Source organism: Chiloscyllium plagiosum, unplaced genomic scaffold, assembly GCF_037043375.1.
Source record: "Chiloscyllium plagiosum isolate Xiang-an unplaced genomic scaffold, Cpla_swu_hap1 HiC_scaffold_14, whole genome shotgun sequence".
NCBI classification, from domain to species: domain Eukaryota; kingdom Metazoa; phylum Chordata; class Chondrichthyes; order Orectolobiformes; family Hemiscylliidae; genus Chiloscyllium; species Chiloscyllium plagiosum.
In genome coordinates this window covers 72334947-72349382 of record NW_028270152.1, presented here as the reverse complement: position 1 = coordinate 72349382, position 14436 = coordinate 72334947, and the positions used below count along the sequence as shown (strand labels likewise).

Sequence of the window (14436 nt, the reverse complement as noted above, 5' to 3'; positions counted from 1 at the left end):
TGACGTTGCAGTGCCTGCTAATAGGTTCAACACGACGAGGTCACGTGCTCTGTTCTGTAAAACTTGAAGCGGTGTAAACGGTGAATATTGAGCAGAATTCCACATCCCACAGAAGACAGCTGCGATTTCTGTGGCTCAAAACAACCTCCTCTGGCAGAGGTCTGTCTTGCTCACGACGAATGCTGTTGGATTTTCCCAATGGATCCCAATCAATCAGAAACTGGTAAGTTGGAAAAGTTCTCTTGCTTTATTCGTGGGGCCCAACTCGGGGGTTTGAGGAGCGAGTCAGCAGTGTGTCTAAGATCAGCTGGGCTCACTGAAAAGCTGCAGAGGGATTTTGGATGCTCTGATAACTCTGTTCCTTGTCCAGTAATCTGAGGACAGAGGGAATGGCAATGATTGCATGAAAGAGTCTGAGACATATAGCAAGGAGACAGAGAAGGAGTGAGCGATTATGTAGAGAGCAGGAAGGGACAGGCAGAGAGAGACAATTGGAGGGGCAGATGACAGAATGAGGAAGGGACAAAGAAGGAGAAAACTGCCAAAAAGATTTACAAGCTAAGAGAAATAAGTAGATTATAGAGATTGTGATAATAGACTAAGAAACAGAATAATGTGAACTTGCGATTACATTTGACACACTGGTTCCCCATCTGATTTTGCTGTCACATGCTGTTCACACATTGCCTGCTGCAGGGGGCAGACTTAATTCCAATCGTGGTTTCACTTTTGAAAAGTTATTTTTCTCTCACAGTTTAATGTGTCGTCCATGTGTTCAGTTAAAGTATGAGTGCGGGGTGTTGGGCTGTCAGTCTTTGTGGAGAGAGTGTGACAAGACCAGAGTGTCCCACAGGAGTTTCATAAGTTTGTGGATACAGGAAATTTCAGAAATGACTGGATTCTCAGCACACTTAAATCATTGCCACTTGAACACAAAAGCAATGTTACTCCACTCTGAGTAATGTTACTGTATCCTGTGCAATACTAATGTACACTGCAATATATGTGCACTGTAGAAACAAAAAGTATTGACACAGGAAGGAGCCATTCAGACCATTTTTGTAGAATCATAGAATCCCTCCAGTGAGGCCCATCGAGTCCACAATGACACTCCAAAGAGCTTCCATCCTCGTAACCCTGCATTTCCAATGGCTAACCCACCCAGCCTGCACATCCCTGGACACTATGGGAAATTTAGTATGGTCAGTCCACAAAACCTGCACATCTTTGCACTGGAAGGAAACCAGAGCAATTGGAGGAAACCCAAGCAGACATGAGAATGAGCAAATTCTACCCAGTCACCTGAGGCTGGATTGAATTCCTGTTGATGTGCTAACCTCTGAGCCGTCCATCTTATCTATGCTAGCTGTAAACAAGCTGTTGTATCCAACCCAGCTTTCAGCACACTTTCTGTAATTGTGGAACTTCAGGAAAAGCTCAGAGTGACAGTGGAGATCTTGTAGGTTGTCTGAAAGAATACAGATGTAATGCTGCAATCCGTTCATAAACAAGGATGACAGAGATCAGCAATGATTTGGAGATGCCGGTGTTGAACTGGGGTGTACAAAGTTAAAAATCACACAACACCAGGTTATAGTCCAACAGGTTTAATTGGAAGCACACTAGCTTTCAGAGCGTTGCATTATCACCTGATGAAGGAGTGACGCTCTGAAAGCTAGTGTGCTTCCAATTAAACCTGTTGGACTATAACCTGGTGTTGAGAGATCAGCAAAACTGCAAATGGCAGTGAACAAACTGAGTGTGGTATTTTTTACGTGTAAAGTAATTTGGAAATGAACGCTAACCATATTTTTGTGTAATGCAATTGTATAGTTACAGGCAGTTAAATGTATACAGTATCAAACTCCTTACGTGTTGTGTATAGACTCCTTTAATTTACTTCCTGTCATACTTTGTCATACGTCCTTTCAACCCATTTTCTCCAATTGCATTTTTGTTTCTTTCCCACCTTTTCCTTTCACACTTTCCCTGTCATGTGCCTTATGAACACTCATAATTTACTTAGCATGCAAAATTCTTTTTCCCATTTTGTAACTTTTAATTATATAGATTTGAAGCAATACCTGTTTTGACGATATATTTTATTGTAAGCTGGAATTTCTTAGAGATTTTAGATTTTAGCTTATCTCCCATAATGTTGTAAATTATCATTTCAAACAAATAGTATTGAAAATGCATAAAATCTGCATTGTGGTGTAATATAGATCTTCAATCCTGGATGCAAGTGTAGCCCTCAGTCTTCTGATTGTAGGAGTACTCATCACATGTGAAGTTTGACTCATCTTGTTCCATTTTATAGTTACCTTGAGCATGCATCACAAAACTGACAATAATTTATTCTAATTTCCAGTCTTTCTCAAAGACAGTATTACTTGATGAGACTGTGCCAAAGTAGGGGAGATTTGGCATCATCTTCACTCTTATTCTAATTCTGCTCTCTGACCTCTGAGTACACTTGAGAGCTGAAGTTTTAGGCGTATACGAGCAGAAAACAAGGGCATGGTTCTTCCCAAGTCCACATTTTTGGCATCTGATGTCTTCCTGATTGCATTGTCTCGTAAATTCTCAGTCCGACATAAGTAAGATCCATGTGTCTCCCATCCCACCTCAATCTGACATTTCGTTTTCCCCTGACCTTTTAATATTGTGCATGCTTTCTTCAATTCTCTCTGCCTGCCACTAAACTGATCGGGTTTGTGTTCTGGAGTTGCCAACACTGCCTGGGGATTTTCCAAGAGGTTTAGCACTTAACCTTCCAGCACACACCTTCATACTCTGGTCAGTTAACAAGTCCACTTTCCCACATAAATGATGTGAAAGTGAATGGATCTGGCAGAATGATTCTTGACTGTCAATCAATTAACATTCATTTGTGGCCTCTGATTTTTCACTTGGACTCTCCTCATTTGCTCACAACAGTATTTCAGAGATTAATCTGTATTCCTGGAGAAGTCAGGACAATCAGCAACTGTAGTGTGGTGCTCTGCCTTCACTGCTTTCTACCCAGGAGAAAGTGAGAACTGTCCTATCTGTCCATCTTCTTTCCTATCTATCCGCTCCACCGTCGACTCTGACCTATCACTATCACCTTCTGCCTTCATCTACCTATTGCATTCCCAGCTACCTTCTCCCCCCCCCCAACCAGCCCCACACCCCATTTATCTCTCACCCACATTCCTGATGAAGAGCTTATGCTCGAAACGATGACTCTCCTGCTCCTTGGATGCTGCCTGACTTGCTGTGCTTTTCTGCCACCACCCTTTTTGACTTTGCTTTTTACCCATCTTAGTCTATTCAATGACGTACTTCCACTCTATTTCTACTTTCTGGTATGTTTGGTTGTTTTTTTCCTATATATTCCTATGTGTTTATTTTTTTCTCTCTCTCTCTCTCTCTCTCTCTCTCTCTCTCTCTCTCTCCCTTTCTATCATTTTCCCCAATCAATCTCCCCCTACAGAATACCTACCAGTGTGGAAGCAGGCCCTTCAGCCCCATTGAATCCACACTGACCCTCCAAAAAGCATCTCATCCAGATCAAACCCATCACCCTGCATTTCCCATGATTCATCTGCCTCACTTACATATCCCTGGGCACTAATATAAAATATATATAGTGAAAATACCTTTATGACTGTACAGCAATGGGCTTTGTCTATGAATATCACTGTGTTCGTCCAAAACGTGTAATAAATATGTAAATTGAGTAATTGTGGATTAATTATTAACCAGAATATTCTACCCCAAGAAATAAATAAAACACTTGAATTATTAGGAGTTACTGTGTTCAAAATGTGGTGTCTCTTCAAATTGACAGTCAAATTCTCTTTTGATTCACTGGCCGAGGCTTGGAAGAATCTGAACCCTATAAACTGTTCAATTCCAGATTTTATTCCCTGGATTGCAACACTTTTGTCTCCTAGTATCATATTGTGGAGAAGTTAAGAATTCCAGTAGTGACTTTCATATCTTCAGTGCATCGCAAAGTATTTAACAGTATATGAAGTATTTTTTTGAAGTGTGGTGTAAGATAATTGGAAGGCTATTTGAGTGCACCAAAGTCCCACAAATAGCAATGAGGCAGATCATCTATGAACTTAGAATATAGAATCCCTACAGTGCGGAAGTCTGCACTGATCCACCAAAAAGCAAGCCACCCAGACCCAGACCCAGACCCCTGCACTACCACAGCTAATTCCCCTAACCTGCATATTCCAGACACTACAGAGTTATTTAGCATGGCCAATCCGCCTAACCTGCATATCTTTGGACTGTGGGAGGAAACCAGAGCACCTGGAGGAAACCCATGTAGATACAGAGAGAAAATGCAAACTCCACGCAGTCACCCAAGGCTGGAATAAAACCTGCGTCCCTGGTGCTGTAAGGCAGCAGTGCTAACCACTGAGCCAGCATGCCACCCATTTTGTCCATGCAAGCTGTAAACGAGCAATTGTTTCAAAACCCAACTTCCACACCGGTCTGTAGTTGCGGAACTTTGTGTTCATGTAAATACTTTGTAAATAACACTCTTTTTGACAGTGGGTTCCAGATCATCACCCGTCTCTGGTGATAAAAATATCTCCACTCCCCTTTAATCTTATCAATTACTTTACATTTATGTTCCCTTCCCCCAGGTTATTGTCTTTGCAAATGGAAATAAGGCCTTCCTATCCACACTCTCTGTGTCTCTCATCATTTTATAATTGACACAGCTTCCTCTGTTAAATAGAAAATGTCCCTGGCTACTGTAGAAGATTGTGGTGTGGTGGGTATGTGATTGGCTAGCCTCCCAGCAGCTAAAGCCTATTTCAATAGGGTGATGTAGATTCAAAACTCACCAGAGCAGCCAGTGAAATCTTATTCAATTCATGAATTTAGTAAGATCAAATCACAGTAACGATAAGCTTCAAACTAGAATCGACTGTTTAAAAGGTGAAAGTGAGGACTGCAGATGCTAGAGATCAGAGTCTAGATTAGAGTGGTGCTGGAAAAGCACAGCAGATCAGGCAGCATCCAAGGTGCAGGAAAATCGACATTTTGGGGCAAAAGCCCTTCATCAGAAATCTGATGGTTCTGATGAAGGGCTTTTGCCCGAAATGTCGATTTTCCTGCTCCTTGGATGCTGCTGGGCCTGCTGTGCTTTTTCAGCGCCACTTTAATCTAGACACAACTGTTTAAAAGCCCATCTGGTTCACTTTAAGGTAGGAAATGTACTGGTCTGTCTAACATGTGACTTACCTGCCTTCTGAAGTGGCCAAGTAGTCTGCACTAAAACTGCTACAAAAGTATTGATGACAGCAAGATGGTTCACCTTTTCTCATGGTGAAAATTCTCCATTCCAGTCCAAATCGTGGTAAAACCCCTCTGTATTTCTCCAGTATGATCACATCCTTCCCGGAGTGTGGTAATCTGTTGTCTGCCTAATGGTTTATGCAGTCCCACCATAATCTCCCTGCTCTTACACTTGACATCTTAGCTGTATCTCAAATACCTTCATGACTACCTTATCTACCCGTCTAGCCACCTTCAGGTGTCCTAGGTCCATCTGTACCCCTACATTTCTTACATTCTATCGTTCTTTGCTTTTGCTTTGCACTGTTTTCCCTTGCTAATTACCTCCAGTCTTCTCTAGATTGAATTCCACTTATTACCTTTCTGCCTACTTTGATATCTTCCAGCAGTTGACAGCTTCTTTCCTCACCACACCTGCAAATCTATGTCAGTACATACCCCCAGTCCTATGTGCTTTAATTTTATATGTTAAACTCTTATTCAGGCCTTCTCTAAACCAAATATACTACATCCACTGGCTCCCCCTCATCAACTCTACTAATTACATCCTTGAAAAATTCCAGACGATTGGTCAAGTAGGATTTCCTACTTGTAAATCCACGCTGACTCTGAGTGATCTGGTCACTGTTTTTTATGTGCTCTGCTATTAAACCTTTTATAATGGGCTCCAGCATTTGCCCCACTATTCGCTGTGTTCTCTCTACATCCGTTTTTAAATAACAGGGTTACATTAGCTACCTCCTAATCCATAAGAGCTATTCCAGAGTGTATAGAAGCTTGAAAGATGACCATCAATGTATCCGCTGTTACGAAGGCCACTTTTTCAAGTACTCTGATTAGGTTATTGTGCTCTGGGGATTTATTGGTCTTTGATCCCATTGATTTTCCTAGCATAATTTCCTTAGTAATATTGCTTTCCTTCAGTCTTTCCCTCTCAGAAGACCCTGTACTCCTGAAACTTTTGGGATATTATTCGTATCCTCCTTACACCAAAAGGAAGAACCAAAATGTATATTTAATTGGTCTGCGATCTCTGTTCCCCATTATAATTTCTCCTGTTTCTGGGCTGTAAGGGACCTATATTTAGATTCGATTCCTTACAATGTGGAAACAGGCCATTTGGCCCAACAAGTCCACACCGACCCTCTGAAGAATAACTCACCCAGACCTGTTTCCCTCTTGACTAATGCACCTAACACTATGGGCAATTTAGCATGGCCAATTCACCTGACCTGCACATCTTTGGACTATGGGAGGAAACCAGAGCACCCAGAGGTGACCCACGCAGACACAGGGAGAACGTGCAAACTCCAAACAGTCACCCGAGGCTGGAATCAAACCCGGGTCCCTGTCTTCACTGATCTTTTTCTTTTTTCAATCAGTTTATATGTTCTGTATGAGCTTACTCTTGTATTGAATAATCCCCTCTTAATCAATCCCTTCATCCTCCTTCGCTGAAATCTAAACTGCTCCTAATCCTTAGGTATACTGCATTTTTGGCTAATTTGTATGTCCCTTCCTTGGACCTACTTCCTCTTGTTAGCCATGGTCAGGCCACCTTTCCTATTTTATTTTTCTGCCAAACACTCACACACACATCAGATTTCCCAGTGTAATTTGCAAGTCCAAGACTACAATTAAGTAGTTATTCACCTTGGGATTTTGTGTATTGTTGATGGTATTAACTCAGTCGCTGTTATGCTCCCTACAGAATACTCACTTCCATTGCAGCCTGAGTGTCAGCTGTGGCACAGTGGTAGTGCTCTTCTATTTCTGTCAATTATTTGTGGGCTCAATTCCCACTACAGAAGCCGTTGTAAATTCTAGATTGACACTGCAGTTCAATGTCAAGCCCTCAGCTGCCTAAAGAAAAGTACGATTTCAAAAAAGCATAGGGTATTTCTCTCAGCAATACTCTCTCAATCAACACCATTAGAAAGGATTATGTGGGTATTGTCACATTTCTGTTTTATGGGAGCATGCTGTGCACCATTTGGCTGTTGCATTTCTTTCATTACAACTATGTCTTCAAAAATATGTGCTTGGCTGTCAAGCATTGTGAGACATCCTGAGGTTGAGAAGGGCTATACAAATACAAACCTTTCTCTCCTTCCTTACTTTAAATAATTTCTGAAACAGAATACCAAGAAAGGTATATAATAGGCAGCCTAGATAGTCTTAAATATTGAGTGATGGAAAGATTTCCATTCAGACATTATAGAAACACTTCCTGTCTAATGTTCTCAATAGGTCAAGTTCATTGCAGTCAGTCAGAGATATTACATTGGCCTGGCCGACACACTTCTAATTGTCCTGATCTCTGCAGGTGGACCAGAGGACTTGGAGGATGAGGAAGGCCCAACAGCACCCCCTATTGAAATGCTGGACAATATAAGGGGCTACGAGGGAACTGTTGTAGGTGGAGGTGGGTTTGGAGTGAACCCTCCACATAGCAGTCATTGTGAGCTATGAGAGTAATGTGTGCTTGAACACTTGAAGGTTTTCAGGTGAATAACCTTCCCATGAATGCTTCAAGTAGGAGGATTATGATGAAGAGCTGAAGATAGCTACTTCAGAGCTCCTTAGGGGACTCCTGCTCGCGATCACTATCTGCTGACTCCCTGTGAAAATTCCTGGGGACCACAGGATCAGTGCAAAATCTTTAAGGCCAAAGAGCCTTTCAATGCTTGCTGCTTGAAAGTACCTGCAAGGACTGACCACCAGGGCAAAGCTGCTGGTGGGCAGCTTGGGCAACCCATTGATTAGGTTAAATTCCCTACAGTGTGGAAACAGGCCCTTCGGCCCAACAAGTCCACACTGACCCTCCAAAAAGTAACCCACCCAGACTGATTTCCCTCTGACTAATTCGCCTAACACTATGGGCAATTTAACATGGCCAATTCACCTGACCTGCACATCTTTGGACCCAGAGGAAACCCACGCAGACAATGTGCAAACTCCACATAGACAGTCGCCCGAGGCTGGAATCGAACCTGGGACCCTAGTGCTGTGTAGCTAACCACTGAACCACCGTGGTTCAGGTACAGGGCCATGGCCACATTGTTGGAGAACACTGATGGGTGGGGCAGCATATAATTTCACCTCAGGCATTACAATGGGCTGTTCAGCAATATAAATTTAGTTCTGGTGCCTGCCCTGTTGAGAGAACTCCTGCTTCACACCCTTCAATCTGGGTACTTTATTTAGTTGGGAGTAAACAATAAGGCTTGGTGAATTGAATTTTGCTTTCTTGGTTACAGATGAAAACTATGTCTCTCCACCAATTCATCCGTCTGACAAGAGGGAGCAACCTCAGCGACAGCTGGAGTGGAGGTACACTGTTTTCCCAGAGGTCATGAGTTGTCAGCCCTTAGACAAATTTTTAACACAGAAGAGGGAGACTCACTCCACTTGGTTTTACAATATCTCCAATTTCGACCATTCTCAGTCTGAAAATTACTCTTTGATCACAAGTAACAGTCCTATGACTTTTTCGTATAACAGATTCAAGTACTGAATATAATCCATACTCTTATGGTCTAGACAGTTCAAATCCCACCACAGCAGATGGTGAAATTTGAATTCAGTAAAAATCTGAAATTAAAAGATAGTCTAACGGTGACACTCAATTGTTGCAAAATATTCACTAATGTCTTTTAGGGAAGGAAATCTGCCATCCTTCCAGGGTGACTATATGTCACTCCAGCTGGCCTAGTCAGTGATGCCCTCAGCCCATGAATGAATGATAGTAATCACCATTAATATTAATGACTGATTGTTGCATTGCTGAATGATTCAGTGCTGCTTTATTGCTGTGGTGAATTAACAAATTCTTCCCTTGGGCTACTTGTACCCCTATACCTTAAAACTCTGTCTGACTGATGAGTGTTGCTTGTTATCAGGTCTCATGATGCAACAATGTCAGAAGCCCTTCCATTACAGAGGTAAATCAACTTCCAACACCGAGAACATCTGGGCTCCTTTAGGTTGATCGGTTCAGAACACTGCATCCAAATGGAAAGCTTGGAATGCAGCATTTCAAACAGATCCTGGGATTCAGACTTGACATTCTGTCTATTTACCTCTAGAATTCCATCCATCACTGAAGAGGCAGCGAGAGAGGCATTGACACAGTTTGCTGATGCTCACTGCTGTTATAGCAGTCACCCTGCCCAAGACATGGTCTTTCAGGATCTCACACCATTTAACATGTACAGGGTAAGACACCTATATCAACGTTTTCTTTCACTTCCTCACCATACATCACTCCAGCTTCCATTCATTTCTTAGCCTGTCTTCTGCTCTGCACCTCCCTCCATGTAAACTAATCAGAATTTTCTCAGGGTGACCTCTGAAGTAACTCCACAGAGGCCAGTACCAAGTCACCTTTTATTTACACGTGACATTGAGCCAGCTCTGAGTGAGCAGAACCTGTGAGACTCCTGTTTTTTTTTCCCCACACTACCGCCTGACATTGGTAGTTCTTATTTTTCCCCAGCACCCATGTCGGATGTGTGCAGGGAGACTCCTTTTTATATCTGTCAACGAGGGCTCCCTGATTGTACCAGATTAACATCCCCGACTGTGTGGAGTTTGCACATTCTCCCCGTGTCTGCATGGGTTTCCTCCGGGTGGTCTGGTTTCCTCCCAAAGTTCAAAGATGTGCAGGTCAGGTGAATTGGTCATATTAAATTGCCCATAATGTTAGGTGCATTAGCCAGAGGGAAATGGGTCTGGGTGGGTTACTCTTCAGGGGGTCATTGTGGACTTGTTGGGCCGATGGGCCTGTTTCCACACTGTAGGGAATCTTATCTAATCTAATCTCAATCAATGATCTCATATTCTGTGAGATCCATCTGGTTGACCTCAATACAATCACTACAAGCTCCACCTAGTTATTTAGTGACTTTTGGAGTCCTGTTACACTTATTAGTGTTTCCAACGAACTGCAGGCCTGTCTGCAGTTGACATCTTTAGACATGATTGCAAACCCGTATGGCTTGCATGGATTCATCATCAGACAGCTTTGCACCCAACATTTCTTTGCTCTGTCATTTGTATATTCATACATAGCAAGAAAACAACATTCATATGAGCATGTAGGCTGCAACTAGACACCCAGACTCAGGAAAGAGATAATCGTGTCCAGGCTGGCTCCTGCTGACTGAAGATGGAATATGATTGGTCTTTTGTGATGGAAGGTGGCTGTAGGAATGTGGGGAAGAGGGTGAAGGAGGGGTTGGGTGATAAATGTCCCCGGTGATGGAGGATTGTGATTTCCCTCCTCCCCTTGATTCAATGATAGAACATGATAGGCCCCTAGCAATGGGCGATTGACCTCTGATGATGGAGACTTATAGATAAATCTCAGTTCTTTAGAATCCTCTTATGGGGCCAGCATTCCAAGACCACCATTTGTAGGCCATTCTTAATTGCCTTTGAACTGTTTGGTCATTTCACAGGGCAGTTAAGAAACAGCCACATTCCTCTGGGTCTGGGGTTATAGATAGGCCAGATTTCTTCCCCTAAAGGTAAGCAGATGGGTTTTCATGACAGTTTCATGCTCACTGCTGAGACAAGTTTGAATTCCAGATTTAAGAATTGAATTAAGCCAGCTACTGTGGTGGGATGTAAAGAACCCATGTTCCCAGAGCATTAGTCTGGGCCTTTCACCCAGTGACATTACCACTATGCTGTTCACTGGCTAAATGGAAAATGTTTTTTTTAAATCTCTTTCAGTATCGACTGGAGACTTTCACTGAAACCCGGTCAACTGAATGGGCACATAAGCCGTTTACTGGTACGTGTATTTTTGGCAAAACCTTCAATTTAAGCATGTTCACTGTGACCATTACAACATATTACTAACATATGACAATCTGTCTAATGATGCACATCTGCAGTATTCTGGAAGGCACCATTTCAAACCAAGTCAGTGAAATGAAGCAATAATCCAATCTGCTTGCAGGTTGCCATTGATTTCAATCTCAGGCTTTGGAGACACTGCTATGGTTTATCAGTGAGCAGCTCCATAGCAGTCACACACATTGCACTATTTGAGGCTTCCTCCAATATACATCTTCCACTTCCTTCATCTCCAGCCATCTACAGACTACGTGCTCTGAAACTCCCTTCCTAAATCTCTATCCCCTTCCTGCCCTCATTTCAGACACTCCCTGTCTGTCCTGAATCATTAGTGTCAAATTTTCAATAGTTGGTTGTATTTTTAGATCTAATTATGGGCTATATTTGGTTCATAAAAGCAGTTGAATAAAGATGCAAATTTAAAAGGACAGCAATAATTTTTATAGACAACTGTATATGTACATGTGGCGCATTATTGTTCTTTCACACTGCTTTCAGGAGCATCAGTTAGCTCAGTTGGATGATTGTCTGGACAAACTGAGGTGACTGTCCCTCCTCCCTACTTCAAGTTAAACACACAACTATTATGTCTCTGATAAGAAAGCAGTATATGTTGACTTTTACTCCCATGTATCAAAGTATATTCTGTAATCAGATCTAAAAATACAATCCGTTATTGTATTCACAAGTTTTCATTTATATAAAACACCCCTGATATTGAAAAATGATTATAGTGTGTGGTCAGACAAAATTTGACACTAAGCACAGAAGGATTTAGGACAGATCAGATCGATTTTAAAAGAGATCTAAAAATACAACCAGTAATTAACAGTAAATTGTCAAGAAGTGAATGATCAAATTACTGGGAATGATTTCAGTGATAAGCAGGATCAGTGAGGCTGGAGGCCTGAGAAACAACTGAACCTTTTGCTCTTTGAGGCGTGGCAAATTTACCTTACAGACCACTATTGTCAGGAGAGGGGAGAAGTGAAGTTAAGCTTCATCTAAGTGAGTCTCAATTTAATAAGACAGCCCTTGAGACAATGTAGCATTCATACACTACTGCACTAGAGGGTCAGCCTATGCATGCACTTATGTAGTGTTTGGAACCTGTGACTCTCTGAGGCAACCCTGCTGCAAATTGAACTATGTCGCTGTTCCTTCACAATTGCTGGGTCAGAGTCCTGGAATTCACTCCCTAGTGGGGAATTTTGGGTCTACCTACAGCACGTGGACTGCAGCAATTCAAGAAGGAAATTCACCATCACCTTCACAGAGGCAACTAGGAATGGGCAATAAATGCTGGCCAGCCAACAATGTCCAAACTGACAAGTAAATAAAAAAAAGAAAGTTCAACCTGAAAATGCCCAGAGACAAAGACCAGTTCATAAAAATTTGCGAGTTAGAAATGAATGTACTGGCCATACTGGAGCTCCATTTTGAAGTACGCAGGATGAGTTAAACTGGAATTTGCAAGTTTTACTAGCTTTCTTATTTGGCTTGTAGGCCCAGACAACAGACCAGATGGAGGTTGGTGTACTGCCAGTAGCCCTAGATGCATCCATCCCTCAGACCCGTGCTCCAGTGTTAAAGTATGGTTAAAAATTGTCAACTATTTCTTTTTATTCAGGTCAGCTTGTCGACAGTGCTGAATGTGGATCTCCACCCCTTCCATGGGAAGTGGTTGTTGAGACCCCACCAATGTTTCAGGATTCTGTAAAGAAAGTTCCGGTTCCTCACACTGCAGCTGTCAAGGTAATTGTCACTATTTGATCAGACATTGCCATTAAATCTAAGAAAGCAACTGTCCCTCTGGGGACAATCCATTCTCTCACTGTGATACTGAAATAAACACAGCTAAGGCCCACACTTTCACACTCAGGTTTGAGGGATTTCCCAGCTCTGCAAATCTTGACTCGGGAGAAATGTCCTGGGTAGTTTTACTTTTACTCTTAGGGCAGGGTGCTTACTGAGGTCAGGCCCACTATCCCTTAGAAAGAGTTTGGAAGCAGCCGTTTGCAAAGAATGCTGGGTGTGGAGGAGACTCCTTTAATGGGGAAGCAATGGTCTCGTGGTATTATCACTGGACTGTTAGTCCAGAGGCACAGGGAATGTTCTGGGGACTCTTGTTCGAAGTCTGTCATGGCAGATGTGGAACTTTAATTCAATAAATATCTGGACCATGAATCCATTGTTGATTATTGGGAAAAATCCATCTGGTTCACCAATGGCCCTGAGGGAAGGAAACCTTCCCTGGTCTAGCCCATGTGACTCCAGAACCACAGCAATGTTGTTAACTCTTAACTGCTCTCTGAGCAATTAGGGATGGACAATAAATGCTAGCCTAGACAGTGATGCCCTCATCCAGCGAATGAATAAAACAAAATGCAACCTTTTCCTCTTATTGACCCCCATGGCCCTACATGTCTTCCATGCCAACCTATGCCTCTTCACCCACCTCCTTAATTCCTTTTCAGACAGCATATATAATTAGGATTTAAAGTGGTCATAGAAAAGAACCAAAGATTGATCAAATATAAACATTTTGAATTCCGAGAAGGCCAATTTTAACATGACAAGACAGAAGCTGTCCAAAGTGGATTAGGAGCAGGTACTTGCAGGAAGATCCTCACTAGAGCAGTGCAAGATATTCAAAGGTGTAATAATGATAGTAAAGGACCACCATATTCCCATAAAGGTGAAAGGTGTGACTAACAAATCCAAATAATTCTGTATGTCAACGGATGTACAGGATTAGATCAGGAACAAAGGGAATTTAGATACTGAAGTGTTAACTGTGGGTACCCTAAAGGAGTGTGGAAAGTGCAGGGGGTTGCTTAAAAAGAAATAGGAGAGCAAAGCGGGATATGGAAAAAAACTGGTGGATAAAATAAAAGGAAAATCCAAAAGCATTTTATCAATATACTAGGGGCTAGGGGATAACCAGGAAAAGAGTACGGCCTTAGGAATCAAAGTAGCAATGTGTGTGGAGCAGAAAGACCAAGGTTGAGGCTTTAAATGAATATTTTGCCTCTGTATTCACAATAGAGAAGAGTGATCTAGGTATAGAATCAGGTCTGTGATGTACTTGAACAACTTACAATTCAGATGGAGGAGGTTATAGTGGTTTTAAACGGCTTAAAGTTGGATAAATCCCCAGGCCCAGGTGAGATATAACGTCAAGATTAGAGTGGTGCTGGAAAAGCACAGCAGGTCAGGCAACATCCGAGGAGCAGAAAAATTGACATTTCTGGCAAAAGC

General features: G+C 42.2%; 1 protein-coding gene across 3 annotated transcripts in view; it reads left to right on the top strand.

Annotated features, from left to right (window-relative positions):
- Positions 1 to 14436, top strand: part of LOC122559142 (protein SSUH2 homolog) — a 52355-nt gene that overhangs the window by 12248 nt on the left and 25671 nt on the right. For 2 of the 3 annotated variants that reach the window (XM_087994525.1, XM_043708488.2), the window contains exons 2-6: positions 7637 to 7735; positions 8571 to 8643; positions 9399 to 9528; positions 11050 to 11110; positions 12806 to 12930. In XM_087994525.1, coding sequence (XP_087850651.1) covers positions 7637 to 7735; positions 8571 to 8643; positions 9399 to 9528; positions 11050 to 11110; positions 12806 to 12930 — 488 coding nt within the window. Of the gene's footprint in view, positions 1 to 48; positions 224 to 7636; positions 7736 to 8570; positions 8644 to 9398; positions 9529 to 11049; positions 11111 to 12805; positions 12931 to 14436 lie in introns of those variants that run through there. The other variant, XM_043708489.2, reaches the window with a different exon arrangement.